Below are 24077 nucleotides of genomic sequence, written 5' to 3'. Positions count from 1 at the left end.
TGAATAAACAACTCCTGTTAGGTACTGTAGAGGGGCGAGCACCCCGCTCTGGGGAGAAAGGGGTTAAAACCAGCTCTGGGAAAGAGTTGCCCCAAGAGGCCAATCAGGTGAAGGCAGGTAGCAGCCAATCCAGGCCTGGTAGGGTTGGTATAAAAAGGGCTGTGAGCTAGGAGGCAGGCAGTCTCATTCCAGCCTTAGGAGAGGAAGGACTGCACTGGGAGCACAGGGTACCTTCAACAGAGCAGTGCTGGGGAAGGGGAAAGCTGAGCTGGGGAGCTCAGGCCTGGTGACCTCCCAGGCTGAGGCCTGACAGGAAGGCCTAAGGAGGTACTGGGGCTGCAAGGAAAGGCAGCAGGTCCAACCCCCTAGCCAATGGTGAGTGGCCATTGCAGACTGCAGTTTGCCCCTGAATAAAGGGGCTAGATGAGGACTGGCAGTGGGTCACTGAGGTGAGGTGGTCTCAGGGGAGTGGGGTTCCCTGGGTGAGGGGCAGCACCCCAAGGTAAGGGGCACTGTGGTCCAGGAGGAATGTGGGGCCTATACATGGTGGAGATAAAGGGACTGCAGAGGGGCAGGTAAGGGCAGGAAGAAACTGGCCAGAGGAGGGTGCTCCTGAGCTAGATAAGTTCATTCCTGGACTGACCAGTAGGAGGTGCCATGCTGGTGAGTCAGCAGCAATTGACTAGAGGTACCAAGTGTGTTCCTACTCAACCCACTGTGGCTTGAAAGTGCTGCAAGGAAAACTCCTTGATTCTTTGCTAATGGGCATATAGGAAGAACCTCATCCCTTACCCCCCCTAAACAGCTGACTGGCTAGACCCACAACATCTGTCAGGCTAGGTTCTTACTCCTAGTTTGAGCAGTAGAGTGGGCTGCTGGCACAGAGCCAAAAGAGGCTCCACATGGCCCCTGAACTGGGCTAAATTCTGGGAAATGCTGGCCAATCAGCACTCCTCTCCCACAGCCGGCCAATGGGTGCCTCAGATTCCCAGGGGGAGGCACTACCTATTGTTGTTTGGTGAGTGTCTCCCTCCCTTGCTACTGGGACTGTCCTTTTCATTGCTGGCCCCATCAAGTTCACTCACCTGTTGATGCAGGAGGGTGGCCAATGCTGCAGTTAAACGTGGGCTGTGTCCACACTGGTGCATAGTTACGTGCAGCAGTGAAAAGTTCTGGATGGGGGGAGGCTGCGGGACACTAGACTGCTAAAAATAGCACTGTAGACGTGGGAGGCAGTGTTCGGGCTTGTAGAAAGGTTTGGCGTGTTTGTAGTCTACACACTTAAGCAGTGCCTCACCATCTAAGCTGGTATTTATACCCAGGCTAGCTGAGTGTACTGTACATGCCATAAAGTGTACTCAAACCAAAAAGTCAAGTGTCAGAGCAGGGATTATTGGCTTGAAATCCTATGCTCAATAATCCACAGAACTATTCTGGCTCGGTGACTTTTATGACGTGCCAACCATACAGACAGTTCTCAGATATTATTTTTAATAAGCCTGCAATACTACCTTTTCAAAATCACACAGCGCTAGTTTGCAGCTGTACTTTCTGTAGAGATCTACCAATTCTTGTAAATCATTCACCAGCTTCTTTAACCGATGCACCTCTTCACAATCACCACACTTCTGAAACATCAGAGAAAAATTTCCTGAGGAACTTATTGATAATTGTCTGAAGTTTGCGTATTATGTGAAGGTCTTCGTAGAACTGCTATTTTTTTCATAAAAAACATACAATTTAAAAAGTCAGCCCATAGTCTGAAAAGGGGACATATCAGGAGCGGCAAGAGACAATTCATCTGCTTTTCATTGAGCATTTAACATGTAGGGCTCAGACGGTTTAAAGACAGCAGCTCTGACAATTACTGTGTTCTTCTGATAGTTTCCACATTTTCAGCTTTTGCAATGAGCAGTTGGTTTGCTTTGCGCTTTATTTCTTGTCACCTGTCCCACCATATTTACAGGTGCTACTGTATCTATAGAATACATATGACTATAACCTACATAAATTTACTTTTATTTGCATGGACTAACCCATGATTTGAAAAAGCTACTTGCGCCTACACCCCCATTGCATGGGGAGGAGGGGGGGGAAGTCCTAATTCTGTGGAATATTTGTTTTAATGAAAGCTTAAAATCTACTAAGTTTGTCTTTCTTTTGTCGAGATACATTCAGCTTACATTTGAAAGAGTAAGCCAATTCAGTGTCACTTTCTGCCTCTACAAATAGGCATGTTCATTGCCTTTGCCATGGTCCAGAACTTTGGCAAACAGCAACAAGTTAAACAAGACTAATTAGTTTCACCATTTCTAGTCAGCAGTGACTGTCGGTAGCTACCGGTGTGGTGCTCCGCTCTTGTTTGATGATAACAGTTGGCTGCGTGTGTGCTCCCTCTGTGTGCTGCTCCAGCTCTGTGCAGATAGCTAACATAGCAGACCCCGAGAGAACCCCCAAAAACCAGACTCTAGTAAGGTACGAAGGAACCTGAGCCAGGTTTATTGTCAAATGAAGCATAGTAATAGTTCCCTATAGCCTCTACAGGGCATACTACGACTCTGGCAATGGACACAGCTCAGTCAGTGGCAAGACACTCCACTGCCCCCTAGGCTGGTCAAAGATATGCGCTCTGGGACCTACTTTTATATCTTTGTGGGACTGATTACTCATCATAGTTCAAATGAATCTATCCATCATGTTGTCCTTTTGACCCTGTCTTTAAGATATACCTGCCTGTTCCTTGTTATGTCTGTGGAGTGTCTTGCCACCGTCTTGGCACAAGTTCCTCTCATTAGCAGTTAGTGTGTGTGTGTGTGCACATGCCTCGAACAACCTTTTCTTGCCAACTTCTGTGAGTGGGACCTGCCTCTGGCTCACAGCCCAGCTTTGCTTATCACTGCCTGGAAGTACTTTGGTTCAGGCTTTACTTTGATTCAGGCTTCAGGCCTTAGACTGGGCCTCTGATACAAGAATTTATGTTTCAGGGCCTTCTCTTTCTACAGTGACACTCTCAAGAACCATGTCAATTTCATGCTGCTGCTAAGAAAAGCTGACAGATACCAGAATTATTAATCTAGGAGTAGGATTCAAAACAAAAAGATGCTGGTGAGAGAGTAGCAAACACCATATCGTCCCTCTTCACTGCACCCAGAAGGCTCTAGAAGAGGGGAAGAAGAACTCCCTTTTTATTTCTATCTGACAATTTTGTATTGCTGTCCATCATTAATATCTGTGTGCCTGAGTTGGTCCCTGAACCTGATTGGTGAGCACTCACCACACGGTAGCCTTCCATGTCTTGCTAATAGGTTTATGTCCTCCTGATAATGTGTTTTTTTTTTTTAAAGCCATAAATTGTTCTGTAGTAATGTTATATTGCAGGTACTATACAAAATTGTACTATAGTATATTTACAACCTTCATATATAGGGATTTATGGCAAGAGTGAGATTCTCAACTTTATTGAACACAGGAATTTGCTAAGTGTTATGATTTGTCACAAAACAATAAAAAGAAAAGGAGTACTTGTGGCACCTCAGAGACTAACACAATAAAAGTGACTGAAACTGCAAAAATATGTTGTATTGCTGAAGAGACAGCAACAAACAAACTGTCAGAGCTACCATAATTGATTTGGTTTGAATAATCACAAACAAGTTCAGAATGTGTCAAAAGATTTGTTGTAAATATTGTTGAGAAGATCAGTCAGGAACTTTGACATGCTATAAGTAATTCCCCCCCCTGCCACCTTATGGGCTAGGGAGAGACATGTTACATCCCAATTTCGGAACTGCAAATGTGTTAAGGCTAGCAAAAAGGACATTTTGTTAACACGGCTAAAAGATAAGACAAAGGAAGATAGGAACTTAATTCCTCATTTCCCTAAAATTAGTCTTCCTTCACCAAAAGAATGTATTTGATTGCTATTACTGGGTCTTAGCAATCATATTATAAAAAGACTACATGTTAAGATCTGTCCCAGTAATGTAAATATTTAGTCAGCAACGTAGTGTTATCAATTAACTATACTCCTTACCAAGGGAATCCAACGCCAGGAAGATGCCAGGCCCAGTTCACCTGGATTTTTACTTGTAAAAAACACCTCTGCCATTTGAAGTCCATTTTCTGGCCAATTTACCTAACCAAAATATTAGAAATTAGTGAGACTATCAGTACAAGTGTAGAAATACAAGGTTTTTTTCAGCATAAATATACTTTACCTTATCAGAAACAACAAGGAGTGCGGTGGCATCTTAAAGACTAACAAAGTATTTGGGCATAAGCTTTTGTGGGTAAAAAAACACTTCAGATTCACAGAGTTAAAATTAGTAAAGTTAGAAAAGGTAGTTTTCACTCCATGCATCTGAAGAAGTGGGTTTTTTACCCACAAAAGCTTATGCCCAAACAAATCTGTTAGCCTTTAAGGTGCCACTGGACTCCTTGTTTTTTGTGGATACAGACTAACACGGCTACCCCCCTGATACTTTACCTTATCAGTTAATTCAAGATTTCGGGCTCCTTGTTCCAGCCATTTTGCTAATATTTTCTGAAATACATAATGATTAAAATGTTGTGTTAAAGAAAAACATTTACAATAATATGAAGTAAAATTATTAATTTTTTAAACAAACTATAGAAAGTCACAATATTAAAGAAATGGCTTTTCTGAGTATCAAAAATACCATTTCTGCAAGAGGCTTGCATATAACAGTGTACCTTAATCTGAAAAAAAAAAAAAGTCATCTGCATGGATGTTTCTTTTAAGAGTTTTACCTGTCCTTTTGGCACAACCCTCCTTACAAAAGGAATCACAACATTTTTAAACCACAGACACAGTTCTTTTACAGGAATGGTAGCACAGATTGTGTTAAGCAGGTCCTCCAGCATATTCACATCAAAGCTGCTTTCAAAATCTGCCTAAGATATAAAAAGCAAAACAATTATGTTTTTATTATAGCATATGCTATTATATAATAAAGATACTGCTCTTTCTAACTTGGCTTTTTATATTACTGAAGAGTTTGGCCATTCAGTGATATGAAAACATGTCATGTTAAAAAGTGTAGTCAAGTTAAACAAAATCTAAGTGAAGTGAATTTATCACAACATATAGAACACAATCTTGCTGCCACAAACTTCAGTGGAAGCAGAAATGGGCTTACAATGTTGTTGCTTTAGAAAACCAAAAAGTTATGGATCTCTAGCTCTTTCCAGCAAGACAATGGGAAATTCAATACCTTGTGGCCAGCATTTTGGATTTGTTACATCTCAATCCACATAGCTGTTTTCAAAGCATTTTCAAGGCAGCAGTCAAGTCTTAAGCAAGCCTTAAAAATTCTGTTAGTGAGCAAGATTCATGGCCCCTGAGAAGGTAAACACGAGACAGCAAGCCTAACAGAGTCCCAAAAATGTCATCTTTCATGGCTTTGGCATCCCCCAAAATGGACTTATCTGTAATGTTACAACAGAAATTAATTTGTCTAACCAGTAACAAGTTCAGAACGCAAAGGAAATAGGATAACGTAAGTCAGCCTCATCAAAGATGGGATTCTCTCAGACTTTCTACTCGTCAAGGAGGTGTTTAATATTGGGCTTTCTAGAACAACAGATTTTAAAAAAAGAAAAGGAGTACTTGTGGCACCTTAGAGACTAACCAATTTATTTGAGCATAAGCTTTCGTGAGCTACAGCTCACGAAAGCTTATGCTCAAATAAATTGGTTAGTCTCTAAGGTGCCACAAGTACTCCTTTTCTTTTTGCGAATACAGACTAACACGGCTGCTACTCTGAAACCAGAGATTTTAAAAAACACTTGAGACTTCATACCTGATGCCTAAGCCAGAGGTATTGCGCACAAGGAAGATTGCCTCCTTCTAGCTGAAAAAGGATGTTCTTGAAAATGTCTTCATTATTCAAGAATTCAGTCCAAGCAATTCCACTAGGAGTGTGATGAGGAAAAGTGTTTAGGCTTTCATGTAAAGTATTTAAAATACATACACATGTTCCACCAAGTTTTTATAGAACAGAGATAGTGGTAAAGTGAATATAGGTTTTTGAAAAATCATCTCTCTTCTATGACACACATCCACAAATTCCAATTTTCTGCTAAATAATGCTTAAAATACAGCATCTACACCATAAAAATCTAGGTTACATATTTTCACCATGTAGGCTTGACTTAACTTCTCTTCTGGTTCAAATGGCCAGGGTTTACTTTGTACGCTCCCTTCTGGCCTCCTCAGTTTTTGTTTTGCAAGGAGGCACAATACAGCTACTTGGTGGTATATCATGAGCCCAGTGAAGGAATGAATACTAATGTCCAAAAAAAGGCTGCAGTGTGCATTTCCCCCTTCGTGTGTGGCAGAACTACCACCAACCTAATGGTTACATAGAGGGAAAATTAGACCCCACATACAAGGAAGATACACATTTTTCTGTTTAATTTGCTTGTAATTAATAAATAAATCAATCAAGGAGACAAACAGCAGAGCAGGCTGACTTCCTATGCAGGTAGGAAATTAAACAAGACCATAGAAGAAAAGGAAAAAGGCTGACATACTAGATTGAGCCTTTGGCTAACACCATGAGCAGTTCTGGGGAAAAATTGAGATTCAGAGTAAAGGAACTATGACTGATGGTCACAATTCCTTTTTTTTTCTCCCACATGCTCCTGGAGGCAGAAGTAGCTTACTGCAGCCCACTGGAGCTAGGTTACTTCCCTCTCTTTTGTGCTACCTCAGCTGTCATGTTAGGGACAGGAGTGGAGCTCTGCTCCTTTCTCACTACCTGCTCTGGGGGTGGGGTGAGAGAGTAAAAGTATGAATGAAGGAGGAGACACCAAGTGGAAAGCCCGACATAAAAAGAAAAAATTGTTTTAATGGAAACCTGAATTTCTCTGGTCCAAAGGCTCCATAGAAAGTAGTTAGCCTCGCTTGAGCTCTCAGTACCTGTACAGAGATAAAGGAGTTATTTTAGTTGAAGGGAAAACTCTAGCTATTCAGAAAGTGATGTTAAGAAAAAACAATATAAAAATGATAGGTACAGGTGGTTTCCAAAATCTCTAACCAATTAGTCAAGCAGGACAATTTACGTAGTACATATTATTCCAAAAATTCAAGACGATAAATGGCTTACACTCCACCTCCTGTACACTGTCAGAATACCATTTTAGCTGCAACAGGGCTTAATAAACACAAACATTTTATAGTTGTTTAAAAGCTCCTTCAGAACATTAAAAATTCAAGAGACAAACATCAGATTGATCTCTCTAGCTTCTAGAGTACTCAAGAACCATTCATTTCTATAGGAAGAGGAAGCATTTCATTCTGAAAGCAATATCTGTATCAGGATCTCATCTCATTTTAAGAATGTTTTTAGATTACATTTTTAAGACATTTAGACATTAATCCAATTTTTAAAATTGCCTAACTGTTTAAAGAAAGTTAACACATTTTTAAAATTAAGGCAATTTTTATTTGTTCTCTTACTTCTGTTATGGACACTTGAACCCCATCAGATAAGGAAGCAATCGTTTTGTCATCTCTCTTCAAGATCTGAAATGAATGTATTAACACACAATAGTTGACAATACTGTTGATGCATAATGTATCAGATATTGCACAGCACTGTAGAATTTTAATGTAAACACTAACAAAAAACTAGTATCTTCATAAATCAAGGACTTGATCCTGCAAGTTCTCAATCTTTCCACGGGATCTCTGCATGTATGTAGAGCCTTGCAAGTTCACAGGTATCCACTTTATATCCGTGGACCATTTCTGCGGATAGCAGGACAGATGTGGATACAAATTTTGTATCCGTGCAGGGAAGGGGGTGGCTTGGAGCCACAGCCCGACCACGGTCAGAGCCAGGCAGGCAGCCATGGGGAGCCGTGGCGGACCTTCCACCTGCCCTGGGCTGGGGGCCCAAGCAGCCCCCAGGCAGCTCCACAGGTCTCCCCCCTCCCAGGCCAGCGAGGAGCCCAGCCAGGGAACCGTGGTGGACCGTCCACCTGCCCGTGGAGTGTGTGTGGGGGAACAGAGGAGGGTGTGGGCAGGGGAGCAGCCCCTGGCCATATCCCCGCCCTCCAGGCTCTCTGCCCAGCCTAGGACAGGTGGAGGGTCAGTGACTCCACACAGGCTCCCCACAGCTGCCCATATGGCTCTCCCCAACCAGGCTCTGGCAGGAGGATGCCTCGGAGCCTAGCCCAGCCCCCAGTATAGAGTCCTGCAAATCCGCAGAATATCTGCAGATACACAAACGTGTATCCGATCTGCAAAAAGTATCTAAACAGGGCTCTACATGTATGCAGTGTTTGCAGGATCAGGGCCATAATACATCTACCTGGTTCTTTTAAATAAGGCAGGAAAGTCTGGAATGTGAAAAGAACGAAAAATTCAAATAAGTGTTTAGTTTTCAGTCCATGCAAAGGGCTTGGTAAACCTACTGCGCCCAAGACTAAATCCTGGTTTCCAATGTGCAAATGAAACCCTGTCCTGCTCTTTGTGCAGGGGAAAGAGGAAAAGGATCCCTTCACAACACTCAAGAGCATAAGGAAAGTCAGCTAGAAAACTAGTCCACACACCACATCTACAAGCAAAAATGATTTTCATATTAGGCAATGTGTCTGGAATGCTTGCTGTTGACAGTAAGTGTTAACTGGGAATATGCTTTACCCTAGCATAGAGAAGCAACAAAGTGTGCTCAACAGCATCTCCCCTTTTGCTTAGCCCTTAGTCTGCATAATTTTTTGGCCAGTCCTCCAAAACAGTATCATTCTTTGTTGAGCTGCAACATCCCTTGTAGAGTGACAGTCATTCAAGTCAAGTGGGAAAACAGAGCAGAAATGTACTGGTATACATATAAAGTTTCATATAAAACTTACTCTGATTTTAGCATAGTTTAACATTTCCTGAGTTGTTTCATACGTCAGCCATGGAGTATTTATGCAGTAATTCACGACAAAATGGTTATCCTGTTTGATTAAAGAAACAGTTTAAAATTCTTAACTCTAGGCTCCCTTTCAGCTTGGTTGAATGTGTGCAACAAGAGTCGTGCAACATACCTGTATTTTATGCAGATTTTCTTTAGCTTCATCCACAAGATCTAACCAAACTGTTTGACCATAACTCCCAATGGAAGATGAAGCCAATTTCTCTAAAATGGCACTTGCTTTTACTTTGTAAACAAGCTGTTTTAAAAAACAAAGGCAGACACTTTTAAAACTAGTGTCCTACTGCTTTAAAGAGATAATCTCTCTCTCTTGTTGAAAGGTCATCACATGGTCAGATCACAATATTATTCTGGAGGAAACTAGGTCCAAATAAGGTGAATGTCCTCATTTAAGAAGTGCCTATCATGGTACTTCTTGGCTTACTAAACTATACATGTTTGCGCAGGAGTGCAGGGTGGGTGATAGAGTTCTCTAGGCTTTTTCCATATGATGTTTTATAAAGTTGAGTTAAGTTGTATAAACTCCTATTTATCTTCAGGACCCTGGAAAGATTAAATTCTTTAAAAAAAAAAAAGCGCCTATGGCTATTTTAACTCATTATTAATACAACTATAAAGTTAACTAATCAAAACATGCTGCTAATCCCATCTATCTTGATCACCCATTAACTCACTCTCTTTCTAAGTAAAAAATTATTTGTTGATAAATTCTAATTTCTCTTGATCAATTTCAGAAAATATGTCCACTAGAAAATTTGGTTAATCATAAACAGTTAGCATTTCATATCTAAGGCGAGTGCTACAGTCCTGCTTCTGCTACCATCCGAGTCAAATGGCAAACTCCAATGAATTGCCATAGAAAAAGCTAGTGCAGTATTGGCCCTAACGTGATTTTTTGTCAACTAAGAACAGTCTGTCTATAAAAGAAATAGTTCAAGTTCAGAATAAGGCCAAGAGAGCTTCCCCCGGGAGATGCTAAGGTCTCTAATAGCTAATAGGAATTGAGGGAGCTCAGCACCCTGCAGGATTGGATCCAGTATCCCAAGGAAGTTCTAATAATAATGCAATGACTCAAACCAATTAGTCTTTTTATTGTTAATCAACATACATTAAGTGCTGCTCTTCAAGCAGCGCTACACCCCTGATGCTTATATGGGTAACCTCCATCAGAAGGCATACTTTATGAAGAATGGTTCAGAGATATATTAGTTATGTCAGATGAAAATTTACTTCTTTCACACACAACTGCTCATCTTAAATCAGTTTATTTTAAAGCTAATTCACAATTTGAATGTTTTTTATATCCTATTAAGAAATTAACAAAGACAGAAACTCAGTTCATAAATTCAATCTCACAAATTAATCTCTTAATTTATTGCCAAGTATGAGTCATTTACCTCAACATCCAGTCCAAACTGAACAGCAAAATTCTCAGCTTCAGTAAACTTGTGCTTGTGAAGTAAGCGACTTAATCTAGGAAGAGAAATTAAATAAAGCGTGATAAGGTATCAAAGTTACATAAAGGGAAAGCAAAATTTCAAAACAGAAAATATACCTGTTTTCCGGCAAGGCTTCTGTTAAACTTCTCAATACTAAAACAGACACCGGGCCTTCAGGGGACCTGAAAGCAATTATGGAATTATGAGAGTGTATGAATATAAAATAATTGTACACATGTCCATATAACAGTAATCTAATTAAATGCAAATATATGACTTACTTTTGGTGATTTTCATTAATTCCTTCCAAAAAGTATATTGTATCCTGCAGTAGATAATTATTAGAAACTAAAGTTACAAAAAAAAAGAAAAAAAAAATCTCAAGCAGTACAAAGCAACTAACAATAATGAAGAGGTTATTAATTTGGAATGTAAATATTTATTTTCTCTTACCCAATATCTCACCTATTGCTGTCTCACTAATATTTTGTCCAGGATGGTTGCCACCATCTAAAACTTAAGATGGCCCAAACTGAACTCTGTCTTTCTACCCAAAATCCCCCCATTACCTCAGCTCAATTACTGGTGACACTTTCATTCTAACACTCATGCCCTCAACAGTAGTGTCATTTCTGACCTCTCCCTCACCTTCTTCCCCACTTCCAGGCCATATCACCCTGACAGATATGGCAATTTCCTGCAGTATCCTTGGGAGGCATTATTGAATTAAGTTTAAATATTTTTGAGGTCCAATGTATTAAATTAATGATTTGTGTGTTACTTTAGGCCAGGATTTTATGTAACCTCTTTGAGGGAAATGGAATGCAAGGCCTGGATGATCAAAGGAATATACTGAACAATATGCTCAGCGTGAATGGACATTTGGGACAATATGTGTAAAGTGAATTTCCTGGTAAATATCTAGGGGCAAGTGAATGCAAATTGCCCACCAATGGTTATACAAAAACCCAGCCTTTTCAAAATATGCCCCCAGGAGTGGAGCTTTGTCTGTGAGGTTCACCTGTTACATGAGGCCAAGATCAAAGGCCCAAGCAATATAAAGAAAAGATCAAACTATTCATGGTTATTCTGGTTCTGAATCTGAGACTTATTACAATGGGGGAAGAAAAAAACAGTTGTGGGGTTTAAAGGACTAACATCTACCAGAGCCTGAGGTTGGAGTCGGGGATGGGGTGATCTCTGATGAGCTTTTTAGCAAGTGTGTAGTTTCCCTTATTATTTTTTAATGTTTTTTCTCTAGTGTTTTCACCTTAAAAATAAACGTACTTGCTTACGTTTGTGTGGTCACTTGTGACTGCTGATAATTATAGCTGTTCATAGCCTCTGGAAAGAATTTGAAGCACAGATGCTGGCCTGTTTAGGCAGTCTGGCTCGCTGGGAATATCTCAGTGTAGGCAGGAACTGTGCAGCCTGGAAAAAACCCGGGCAGGAGGGAGGGATGCATGGCTGTCTACCCAAGAGCCAGGAGTCTAAAGTGGAGGCCCAAAGGGACCATGGAGGGGCATACAGGTGGAGTGGCCCTGAACCGTGACAGTCACTTTTTCCTTCACGTCTTTAAAAGTCAACCTGTCCTCTTCATCTAGAAAGCCAAAATTTCTGTCCTGACCTCCTGCCTTGACTATCATCATCTCCTCTTCTTTGGCTTTTTATATTAGCCTCTATTGTCTCCAAATGCCATGGCCCAAATAATCTTTCTTGCCAAGTGCTTCAAACATATTATACTCCTGAGTCATTTGACCAGTTCCGCACTGTGCTGCACAGGCAATCTAGAACTTATTTAGCATCTTGAAAATGAGGACAGTAATGCACAGCTACCTACACCTCTGTCTTGGTATCCATTCACATTTCCCAATATCCACTCCACTCTACCAGTGACGCAAGCGTTGATAACCCTTTGGCTATCTCTCAGCTCCTTCTTCCAAACTGCCCTTTGTGTTTGGAATGTCCCTCCAAAAATCCATTTGTCAAGCTGTCACCTCATCAATTAAATCTTCCATGAAAACCTACCTCAGCAGCGTCACCTAAAAAAAAAAATTTACGCTAAGAAAACAAAACCCCACAAACCATAAATCTAACAGCAAGATTTATTGGCAGCTGCCCATAATATAAAAATATTAAACTAACAAGACATGGGCTCAGCACCACCCTGATCACCGTTTGTATAATTTATCTCTTTCCTCTGTCCTTTGGATTATTTTTTAGGGCATGGGTTTTTTTTGTTTTGTTTAATTTAGATTGTAAGATCATCAGGGGAAGGAATTGTTCTTATATGAATGTATAGTTTTTACCACTTTTGGGGCTCTAATCTAAAAGAAATAACAAACATAGCAACCGCTTTAGAAGTTATACATATTAAAACACTTAAATTTTTAAAGAAATATAAACATACTGTGTTAATTCCACTTTGAACCAGTGAAGAAACATCAGATACTTCCAAAGAATAGAGCAGGTGCATTGTAGGCAGTGAAAAAACCATGAGGTTTCTCATCTATAAAATAAGGGAAAAAACAAAAAGGTAAATGTAGAACTCAGAATTTGGTGCAGCCTGATAAAATAAATTAATCCCCACAGTTATTTGCAGGATTCTTTCTGGAGTGTTTCTACAGAATGAGGTAAAAAATGTATTGAGCACTTTTTGGAGCCCCCCAGAGGACAAACGCCAAAAATTTGAGAAAGTTGAACACTGTTTTAGAAGATGTCATCTATGTTTATTATATTTTTAAAAACAAGCATATCTACTAATCTCACTCCAACATTCTGTTTCAGTTATCTTAACTCCAATGCCTGTTCACATTGGGCAACTAATAGAAAGCAAAATAACGGTTGCTTTTTATACCAGTTTGGGTTTTTTTTAGTGCAAACGCTGAGGAAAAAGGCAACTATTGACTACATGCACAATCAGCCATCTCGTATCTTCACGCTTTTCAACTGCTGTGTAATCAAAATAAAACAGAATATAGATAAATAAAGAGATTCGTACCTGTTTGTTAACAGGTACTGTCAAGGTTATTAGTTTAAGGCTGGCAGTCCCTTGCCTATAAAGAAGAAAAAAACCCCAAATCAATCTTATGTTAAATTATGAAGTTTATAAAAAGATACTGAAACAATCTGTAAAATTTAGGTATTCTATGAAAACTGAGATATTGTAGTACTACAATATATGGCCCTATAGTAGCACAATATGTTACCATACATAGGATAGGAGTTCAATTTCCAAGCTTGAAACCATGCATGTGGTGGCAAACTTGGAAGAAAAGTATGGTCTAATGGTAAGAGCTAGAATTCTTGTGTTCTAATCTCTGCTCTGTTACCAATTTCTTTTGTAGGTATAGCCAATTCACCTAAACTCTGTGCCTCAATTTCATAACCTGCAAAATGAGATACCACTTATTTTCCTACTTTGAAGATAACTAGAATTTATATAGCATTTATTATGGATAATGTTATTATCTCAGTCTTGAGAGCAATACTCCAGTGTTCAGTCCAGCAGATGAGAGTGTTGCCAAAATGATACTTGCAACTCTACGGGGAGGGTTCTAAATTGCTTTAATAGTAATAAGGAGAGTCACTCTGCAGGAGGCCTCATTTTTACCCTCTCTGGAAGGAAGTCAAGGATACTTGGGCTGCAGATCCAGTATTGTGCTTTACTGAGCTAGAAAAATGTCAGTGGAACGCTGTGAGAAGCAAAAATGAGATCTGTCATACGTCACCAACTGGGGATTACCCCAAGACACACAGGAAGTCAAATGAGGGTTGGACAGTTCCTGCAGTAATAGGCCCTTCATATTCCAAAGATGGTACTATAATTCTTCATTTACCTTACGACTGAAGAAGAATCTGATTCTGTAGTTAGAAGAAATTCTTCAATACGAACTAAAGGCCAATCCCAAATCAAAGTAAGAGAATAAACATCCCACATGCTCAAAATGTTCTAGAAGAAAACAAAAAGTCAGGTATCCACTTCATACTTTCTTGACATAATCAAGACATGTTTTATTAGGTTGAGAGGTCCAAAAAGGAGAACACCAATATATTTACAATACAGTAAATAAGTGTACCAGGTCTTGAAGTATTTCTATCAAAAGAATAAAGCACAGTGCAAGATCAAACTCCTCTATAAGGAAAGGCATATTTCTACCTTATAAAAAGGTTTTTTAAAATCATTAGTTAAAAAAATCATTGTAAAACAATTTCAGACAGATCAGTGAAATTATACTTACTTCCTTATCCAGGACAAACAACAAGTTGTCTATGACCTGTAATTGCACTGCATCTAGGAAAGAAAATATATATTTGTCTGGGAATAACATATTTGAATTGCAAATATTCTGTAGAAATACCCATTTACAAAGCAGTTTCTTTAGAGTTTTTTAAATGGATCTTACAGAGTCAGTCATCCTAGTAGCTCACTAGGCCCCAATCCTAAAAATGCTTAAGTTTTTATCTGCTGAACTGCTTTGTTGGATTCAAACTAGAGCGCTCAGCACATTTTAGGAGTAAGCCCAGGAAGAAGAACAATAACATTACTAAATAATGCTCCCATTCACTCCTCAGCTAGAGACAAATATTTGAAAGCAGATTAACAGGAAAAGTTTATTCAACCCTGTAAAAAATGGAAATACAGCTGTAGGTCATACATCTTGTAATACTTCACTGCAGAAAAATCTGTTTCAAAAAGTTAACTTTGAAGCATAGATTTAGGCTTGCAGTATACACTCAACCAAATGAAATCTCCTTTTGCAATACTATATGTATTATTAAAACAGTAAACTAACTATTACAAAAAGTAGCTCAAGATATTTTCAGTTATATTCCTGTCTATTTATATAAATAGACTTCTTATTTTACAGGCAAATTTTTTAACTTTTACCTTTAATCATACTTGAATCAGCAAAACTTTGAACAGACACCAGGTTTTTACTAGGATCCACCTCCCATTTGGAGAGCACACAGTCACCTTTACCCTGTTTTTAAAAAAACAAAACAAAATGTGGTTGTATATTAGAAATTCTGGTAGTTGTCAAGTTTGTCTCATTCATTGAAGTTTAATAGAAAAAGGTTTCTAGGAAGTTGCAAGTCACGCTGAGTATCCTACACAGTCTCTTAATAGTTAAGATAAACACATTTCAAAAATCAAAGTAGCTTTTTTCCTTTCCTATTTTCAGGAACTGACTATATCACAATATTTAAATCAATCATTCTTGCCCACTAAAATAGATTTTTGTGGCTCTTCCAAAAGCACGGAACATTTACAAACAGACAATTTGCATCCAACTAGGACATGGTGCCTGATCCAAAGCCCATCAATGGAAAGTCCTGCAATGAAGTTAATGGGTTTTGGATCAAGTAGTATGTATCTGTCGGACTACATTGAGCCCTAGTCCAGAAAAGAGCTTCAGTATGTCCATAATTTTCATTCCCTTAAAATTAATGGGACTATGCACGTGCTCAAGTACTTTGGCAGACTGGGGCTTTATATTGTACTTTGGCAAGTCTCTGTTGAATGTGGGCCTGATAAAAAGACTCTCATTGACTTCAGTTGACATTAGATCATAGAATGTCAGGGTTGGAAGGGACTTCAGGAGGTCATCTAGTCCAATCCCCTGCTCAAAGCAGGGCCAATCCCCAACTAAATCATCCCAGCCAGGGCTTTGTCAAGTCTGACCTTGAAAACCTCTAAGGAAGAAGATTCCACCACCTCCCCAGGTAACCCATTCCAGTGCTGCACCATCCTCCTAGTGAAAAAGTTTTTCCTAACATCCAACCTAAACCTCCCCCACTGCAACTTGAGACCATTACTCCTTGTTCTGTCATCTGCTACCACTGAGAACAGTCTAGATCCATCCTCTTAGGAACCCCCCTTCAGGTAGTTGAAAGCAGCTATCAAATTCCCCCTTATTCTTCTCTTCTGCAGACTAAACCATCCCAGTTCCCTCAGCCTCTCCTCATAAATCATGTGCTCCATGATTGGGCCCTCTGAGAACAAGGATTAAATGAGAAATACAAGAGTGCATGCAGATGAACTAAAATCCTGCAATGTAGTATTGTCACTAATAAAGCTCCACACATTTACCATTAACCGTCATAGCACTATGCCCAGTTTTGAAATGACAAATTGTCCCTTTAAAACTAAAATCTTGACATTGTCTTTTAATCCATCAAAAGATTACTGATATTGCAGACTATCATTATATTAACAGACATCTGAATGCATCAGATAATTTTAATCATTTTGTCTCCATAACATTTTTTTCAATAAAATATCAGTATGTACATTTACCCCAATTATCAGCAGGATGTTGTTCATCGAGTAACCAATCACAAAATTCAGACAACCAAGGGTGTGATAATCCTTTGTAGAAGTATAAGCAGTCTTGATCATTCCTTGTAACTGGAAAAATGAAAACACACAGTTATTTATGGAATAATAAATAAAAGTTTGTTAAAACTTAAACGCTGACTTTAGGATGTAAAGAAAACTTCGGTTTACCCATTTATCAGTTAGCTTTACAGCAATTAAAAAATTTTCAAACAAAGTGTTTGATAAGCTATACAAATCAAAGTTTTGTTAAATTGGAGATTTGTAACAGATGCACCAATTGGTACACTAGCAGATACTGCTATTTACCTTCTTTGCTGTAATCATGTCCATCTTGTCAATTGCTACATAAAAATTAAAAAAAAAAAAAAGTAAAAAACAAAAAATGTGGTTTCATAGTTTCATATTGGATAGCTATAATGCCAACCTGACAGCTCTGTACAGCACTAACAACGCTATAATCAAAGTTCACATGCATTTCTATTGGTCATACTATGGCGTTATAGAAAATTAACTTTTTGAAAGCCCAGGGTGGTCCTGTGCTCTTGGTGACCTCATTAAAGTAATTTATAATATTGTTCAATATAACTAACACAGTAATACTATGACTTGGAATTCTATTCCCGTAACAAGCAATACTCTCAATAAGAAACAGAATTAGTGAAGGGAATGTAAACTATAAGTAATTTGCAGTGGGGGTTGGGTGGGAGAAATAAAAATAGTATACAAAACTAGTGGGAGGAGAGGGGGTTTAAGACTAAACTAAAATCGTGCATTCACAATTAGTTCACACTGTCTTAAAAACAAAAGCCCTACGAATGATTAAGACCCTTTCCTGGAAGTTGCTGAACATTCTCAGCTCCCTCTGAAGCCAATGGGAGTTGAGGTCACTCAGCACTTCACAGGACTGGACTCTGAGCCACTACAGAAAGCAGCACGCAAAAGTATTTTAGTTATTATAGGTTAATACACAGCAATCTGGAATTTAATTTTAAACATGAGTTGTATCATCATACCTTCCTGAATTTTTGCAAGTGGGAGGCACATAATGCAAAAGAATCCATTGCTTGTGAGAATGAATATGTGATAGATACCTATAAAAATAAACACAAATACAACAAACTTAAGTTTCTAAAGTCTAAAAATTATTTAGACCAAACTTTTCACCAGATTAGAATAATTTTAGATTAGGTCAAACTAGTTACTTTAACAAATAAAATGTAAGAACATTACCAAGCACAGAATGAGATATATATATATTTTTTAAATCTGTGTGGGACCAAAATTAAGAACAACATACATAACACAGCCTGAGATTACCCCATGCAACTCTATGCATGCTGAATGACATAATTCATAGAACTTTGCTGATACTAGTGATGCTGTTAAGTATTATTGTAACTGCACAAAAATCTCCTTCTCACTAATGTCACTAAGTACATATACACCACTAAAGGCCAAATCCTGAGATTCCGAAGTCAATAGGCGTTCATATATATAAAAATAAAGTTCTCAGAACTCGTTCTAAATCAACCAAAAAAATGCTACTAACTAAAAATAAACTAACAACATAAATTTAAAATCTCACATTAGTGTCCTAAGAGAATAGATCCTAAATTCATCCCCTAAATTCCCACCAGTCAATGCTGTCAGACCAGCAAAGGAAAGGATATCTGAAGTTACAGGCTCTCCAATGAAAATGTAACACCCCAGACATTCATATCTAAGTACTATTTGAAAACATGCCTCAGCAAAGATAGGTAGTGCATAAAGAAAGAAACAAGAAACAATCAGAACCAGGTTAGTTTCAGAGGGAACATATGCCAAATAGAGAAAAAATAAATATTGATGTCAAACTTCTAAATAACAAAAAAAGAACTCAAGTACTTCACTTAGAAGCCAGTACTTGTAAAAAGACATGCATCAGAAAAAAATTGTTTAAAGCATCCACCGGCCATTATAAAATTTTAGTCACTAACTACCTTAAACAGATCTGTCAAAAAACATTTGTTTTTCCAAAACATCAATAAGCAGTTCAATATATAAATTAGTACCACAAAAATGTAGTTACAAACAATGCAATTTGGCTTCTTTGGTTAGATTAACAGAAGTGAAACAAATTACTATTAAAGACTCCATGTACTTACAATGTATAAGGGTGAAATCCTGCACCACTAAAGTTAATGGGAGTTTTGATACTGACTTCGTAGAAGTCACAATTTCACCACAAGAATAACCAGATGCTCAGGATGTGCCTGATGCAATGTCAATTAAGTCAATAGGAGTCTTTCCACTGATTTCAGTGGGCTTTGGATCAGGCCCTATTGCCTGTACCACCTGTCAAGTGGGGCATAATAATTAATTAAAACAATATATAGGAAACCTGAGCAGCTTCCCTGGTACAGTAGCTGTGGAAAATGAAAAGTTCTGAAGTACAGTCATTCCAAATAACATACTTATCTCCCATTTTTTTATAAATAAAAAACAAAATGAAAAATCTGAAATTAAATGTAACCAAAACACTTTAGTAAGTGATTGTGGTCTGGTTTCTGCAAAAACTCATCCATGTGCTTAACCGTACACATTCAAGAAGTTCCACTGAAGTAAATGGAAATGCTCACATGTGTACAGTTAAGTACATGTATGTTTACAGGATCTGGGCTTAAAGGAGCAATGAGACAGTCTGTTAAACAATATCCTGAATGCATGTGAATATCCACTTTTAAATATTAACACACACCAAGAAGAGATGTACAGAAAAATATAACATACATAAATGGTTACTAAGGAGCACATTTCTCCTTGTTTTCCTGAAGTTGTCAGTCATGAGCTCAGTCAAGAGTTCAACCCTGGAAGTACGGAGCACTCTGGCCCTGATCCACCAAAGTACATAAGCATGTGCTTAACTTTAAGAATGCAGTTCAATGGGACTCCTCTTATACTTAAAGTTAGGCATGTGCTGTTGTGCTCTGTCAGATCAGGGCCAGAGTGCTCCACACTTGCAGGATTGAGCCCTAAGGGGTCCAGTCCAGCTATCACAGCACGTACATTTTTATTACAGATAAATTACTCATGGTTAAGATCACATCCAGTTTATTTTTTCTTCTGAGAGTTAAAACCAGGCTATTTTTAGGAAGAATTATAAGAAAAAACTTACCTCCATCTGCATTATCTTTTTCTATAATAAGGTTTAGATAAGTCTTTTCATTTTCAGATTTCTGAACCAAAACCTAAAATAAAAGTCAACATAAAGACAAATTTTATTCCATCTTGGATTAAAATTATGTGCTTATTAGGAAATAATACATATTAATTTAAACCTGTACTTTTTTCCCTACAGAAATTCTGCATTAACGTGCAATTTTGAATAATAAGGAATTGGTAACATAAAAAATTACTTTAGGGATCAATCCTGCACACTCTTGGAGAAATAGTCCTTATCCTCATACAAAATGGGGCTGTTTTGTTTTTTGTATTTAAATAAAGTTCACTAGATCATTTACGCACAGGACATTTACGCACGGGGGGGGGGGGGGGGGGAGTTCCTTATAACCTAACATGCATAGTCAGCCAAAGCAAGAGTCACCTTCAAGATACTCAGTTTATTAATATTTTGATATTTGACACACACAAAAAAGCATGCAAGAAATTGAGAATGGAACAAAAAAGTAAGTTCCGTACATTAGTTAGCAAAGTTTGCTTTGATGGTACATGAATAAGATGTAGGTTACCACTTCTCTCACCGACCACAAGAAACTGTCCTTTTTGACACAAACCAACCACATCCACTTCAGTGTCTGAAAATTCCAAACCAAAATTTCAAATATTAGGTTGTCATAGATAATGCAGTTCAAGCATGAATAAGTTAGTAGTGCAGCATCTCAAATTCTTTCAAATATTTATTTTGATTTATAGAAGTCCTAAGAAAGGAGCATTCTTCCACATGCTCTAAGTCTGGGGTTCTCACAACAAATTTTTTGGTGGCCTCAGAATGTGGCCATCAACTCTTGCTGGTGGCTGCACTGACACTTTTCTACTAAAATACTTAATTAACTTCAGGAAAAACAAATCAATATGCATGTATACACATTGCAATTTATTTATGTAGGTTTTTTTTTTTTGCAGACTCAATAATAAAAATAATGCTGTGAAAAGTGAAATTTGTACGTTTAATATCACTTTTCACAGCAAGTCCTGGCAAGTTAAGACCTGGATGAAGGGGCGGGAGGGAGAAGCAGCAGAGGCCAGGCTGAGCACAAACCTCCCAAAATCAGGCTTGAGACTAATATAATGATTCTAAAAATTGTCCACAATTCATTTTGTGTGAAGAGCTGGTAAATCACTGTTCTAATATCAACAGGGTTTTGTATTCTATGATATAAATGGTTTTGTTTAACTTTTGTGGTAATATAAATCTTTTCAATCTAAAAGCAATATTAGTTGGTCATGTTTTTTTCTCACAAATTACATACTTTCAAGGTAATAAAAATAGCAGATATAGTTTGTCTCCATGGTTATATAGATTTGATCTCCCCCAATTCTCACTCAAGATGCAAATTGGGGAGTCTTTGGATCATATCTGTAGTTTCACTTTTTGATCCCAATCCGGCAAATACACACACATCTTCATTCATGTGAGTAGTCCCACAGAAGCCATTAGGATTCGTCATATATTTAATATTAAGCTCACGCATAAACGTTTCCAGAATTGAGACTTCAGACCTCAATCCTGCAAAGAGCTTCACATAGGTGGACCTCTATACTCTGATAGATCCCCGATAAAGTTAATAGGAGCCTTGTTAATGACCTCTAGGGGCAACAGAGGTGCCATATTGTTTATACAAATGTTCTATTATAATGGGTTTTTTTTAAATCTAGGATATATTGATGAAGGGTACTTCCTGTATTTTCAGTTAGAAAATAATTAAAATAATAAAGCTGTTTTTAATTAACTGAATCCATAGGCAATTTTCACTTGCAGTTAGTTTAATTCCAAAACAATAAACTCACCAAATTGAATGTGCATCTGAAAAGACTGGCAAATGCTATCAAGAAGTGACACTGATCTGTCAGCCACAATAATACAGCCATCACTTGAGTTGCATGCATATAGTTTTGGATTAAACAAGACCTTAGAAATAAAAAGAAGAGCTATGAAATATAAGCAACTAAAAGTACCTTTAAAAATACAGATAAGAGTAATGCTTTTCAACAATTAAAATAAGACAATATATAATAATCTACTAGTCTAAAACAGTTTTTTTTACATAGTTCCAATAACTTCCAGCATAATAAGCTCTGATCCTGATAAATTCTACCTTTTCAGAGGAAGTTATTTTAACTAGCGTATCCTCTTGGTACAAGGCAGTTCCACATTCTTGTCTCGAACCTATGTTCAGTCGTCCACTTTCTGTGTCATCATTTGTCAGAAGTTCAATATCATTCCACATATTGAAGAACTTCTTTACCTCTGATAAATAGATAGAAATCATAGTAGCAAAAGCTAAATGGCATTAAAGCAAAGTGACATTTAAACAACTGGTATTATCACATAGAACCGACTTTGTCATGATACTATGATTCTATATTTAAAGAGGATGGTACAATAAGCTGTGTGTATCCAGGGTTAAGGGACTCTGTGATGGGGTAATCACACCACACAAGGCCTGAGTAAGAAAGAAAGGGTCCATCAACCACGTGACAGGCTGCACCTGGAGGAGTCAGGACTGATAATGTCTAACTGATGATGAAGCCCAGCTGAGCAGACTGGCCTAGTATATAACCAGGAAACAGCCCCCAAGAAGGGTTTATAGGAATGAACTCTATGGTCACTCCCTAAAGGGGAGGTGAATTTGCAAGAGTCCAGGAAGAGGTCTGGGGGAGAAAGCCGTGGGATGCTGCCATTGACTGTAGATTCTGGCAAGAACAAGAGACATGGTAATGTAATCATAGGGAGCTGAGGAAGCTCCAGTGGCAACCCAGGGGTAGGTCAGAAAAAGAAGGGAAAATGGGAAAGAGCCCAGGGAAACAGAAACATGGTCTGGGATTGCTTGGACCATAGTTAGTGGACATAGGGTCCCTCAGCTGGAACCTAGAGTAGTAGGTGAGTCTAGGTTCCCTTATTAGCCACTGGGGAAATAGCATAGCCTGGGCAGAAGAATGGAAGGCTGCCTGAGACAGATCATCCAGTGGGACTTGACACTCTGAGAAGGGGAAAACTACAGTGACCTGGCCAGAGGGTCAAACCACGAAGAGGGAGCCCCCTGAGCTTCAAAGAAGGACCAACTGAGTCCAGGGTACAGAGATGTCATGAGCAACCAAAGGAAGGGATGTTAGACTGGCTGAGAGCTAATCCCCAGATCTTCCCACATTGAGGTGCCCCAGTGGTGAGTAGTAAATCCTGTGACGGATACTGTTTTAAATTATTTTAAGTTCAGGTTAACAATCTGTTTAGTTCCAAGTATAACACTTTCCCCAAAAATTTTCTCACCAATTTTGCCAACAGGCTCAATATTTCTAGGTGAGTATAGGAGCCACAGTTACACAGCTCTGCATCAGTTTGTCCTGGGATAGTGGCATGAGATTGCATGAAAATTCCACCATGGCCTGTTACAGCTTGGTCCAGTCCCCCTCTCTCTAAAAGGATACTTGTCTGCTATGATGGGATCCAACAGCTGAATCTTACATGCTCCTAAAGGCCCTGGGTATAGATGGTGATTCCTGCTCCAGATTTTGGGTCAGAGGTGCACTTCCCCCCCTGTGGATCCTGTTTCATACCCCTTCTGATAATGGGACTCCAGTCTGGCTACCTAGAACCAGTGCTTCGGCCTTCCTGAGCCTCCAGTAGTTTAGTCATTTTCCCTACAGGGTCCTTCTGGTTGCATGAGCTCTGATTTACCTAAGTTACATTCTTTGGGGGCAACATGGCAGTAATACAAGAACATATAGGCTTAACCAAGGAATTTCTTAAACACCCACACACTCTACTCTTGAAAAGCTTAAGAGTTACAGATCTATGGAAGATAAACTTCTGAACATAATCCTCTTCAGTCTGATCTTGCCCCTTCTGTGAGTTCCTGGTATTAGCCCAACTCTTATAGGATAGAGTCCTTGCTATCTCCACTTCCTCTTGCTGAGTCTTCTGTTCCTCATGGTGAATGGCTTCCTTTGCTGTAAAAGGACACTTTATAAGACTGCAGCTGTCCCAGGCAGATGTGTAGCTGAAAGGGAATGCCAGTCCCCCAACCCTACCCTTGCCACACACACCCCCAGCAGGTTTCTGTAAAGGAAGTCCTTGTGACAGATATGACAATATCCTAGACAAACCTTATTGACTTAAGTTAACCTTAC

The 24077-nt window shown here is 38.7% G+C and overlaps 1 protein-coding gene across 1 annotated transcript in view; it reads right to left on the bottom strand.

Moving 5' to 3' along the window:
- Positions 1-22403, bottom strand: part of KNTC1 (kinetochore associated 1) — a 74840-nt gene extending 52437 nt beyond the window's left edge. Inside the window, exons 1-24 of the mRNA XM_073313054.2 lie at positions 22046-22403; positions 21738-21858; positions 20409-20524; positions 19885-19957; positions 17744-17821; positions 17037-17071; positions 16689-16799; positions 15279-15372; positions 14629-14681; positions 14227-14339; positions 13389-13443; positions 12798-12896; positions 10669-10712; positions 10504-10569; positions 10346-10421; positions 9061-9186; positions 8881-8970; positions 7484-7549; positions 6882-6943; positions 5823-5934; positions 4771-4914; positions 4487-4543; positions 4034-4135; positions 1512-1628 (exon numbers count right to left, since the gene is read on the bottom strand). Of these exons, the coding sequence (XP_073169155.1) occupies positions 1512-1628; positions 4034-4135; positions 4487-4543; positions 4771-4914; positions 5823-5934; positions 6882-6943; positions 7484-7549; positions 8881-8970; positions 9061-9186; positions 10346-10421; positions 10504-10569; positions 10669-10712; positions 12798-12896; positions 13389-13443; positions 14227-14339; positions 14629-14681; positions 15279-15372; positions 16689-16799; positions 17037-17071; positions 17744-17821; positions 19885-19957; positions 20409-20524; positions 21738-21858; positions 22046-22219 (2184 nt within the window). The 5' untranslated portion in view covers positions 22220-22403. The remainder of the gene's footprint in view (positions 1-1511; positions 1629-4033; positions 4136-4486; positions 4544-4770; positions 4915-5822; positions 5935-6881; positions 6944-7483; positions 7550-8880; positions 8971-9060; positions 9187-10345; positions 10422-10503; positions 10570-10668; positions 10713-12797; positions 12897-13388; positions 13444-14226; positions 14340-14628; positions 14682-15278; positions 15373-16688; positions 16800-17036; positions 17072-17743; positions 17822-19884; positions 19958-20408; positions 20525-21737; positions 21859-22045) is intronic.
- Positions 22404-24077: the final 1674 nt, after the last annotated feature.

This window comes from Lepidochelys kempii, chromosome 15 (genome assembly GCF_965140285.1).
Source record: "Lepidochelys kempii isolate rLepKem1 chromosome 15, rLepKem1.hap1, whole genome shotgun sequence".
NCBI classification, from domain to species: domain Eukaryota; kingdom Metazoa; phylum Chordata; order Testudines; family Cheloniidae; genus Lepidochelys; species Lepidochelys kempii.
Note: the sequence above shows the minus strand (reverse complement) of the source record. Positions and strands in the feature narration are given on the sequence as shown.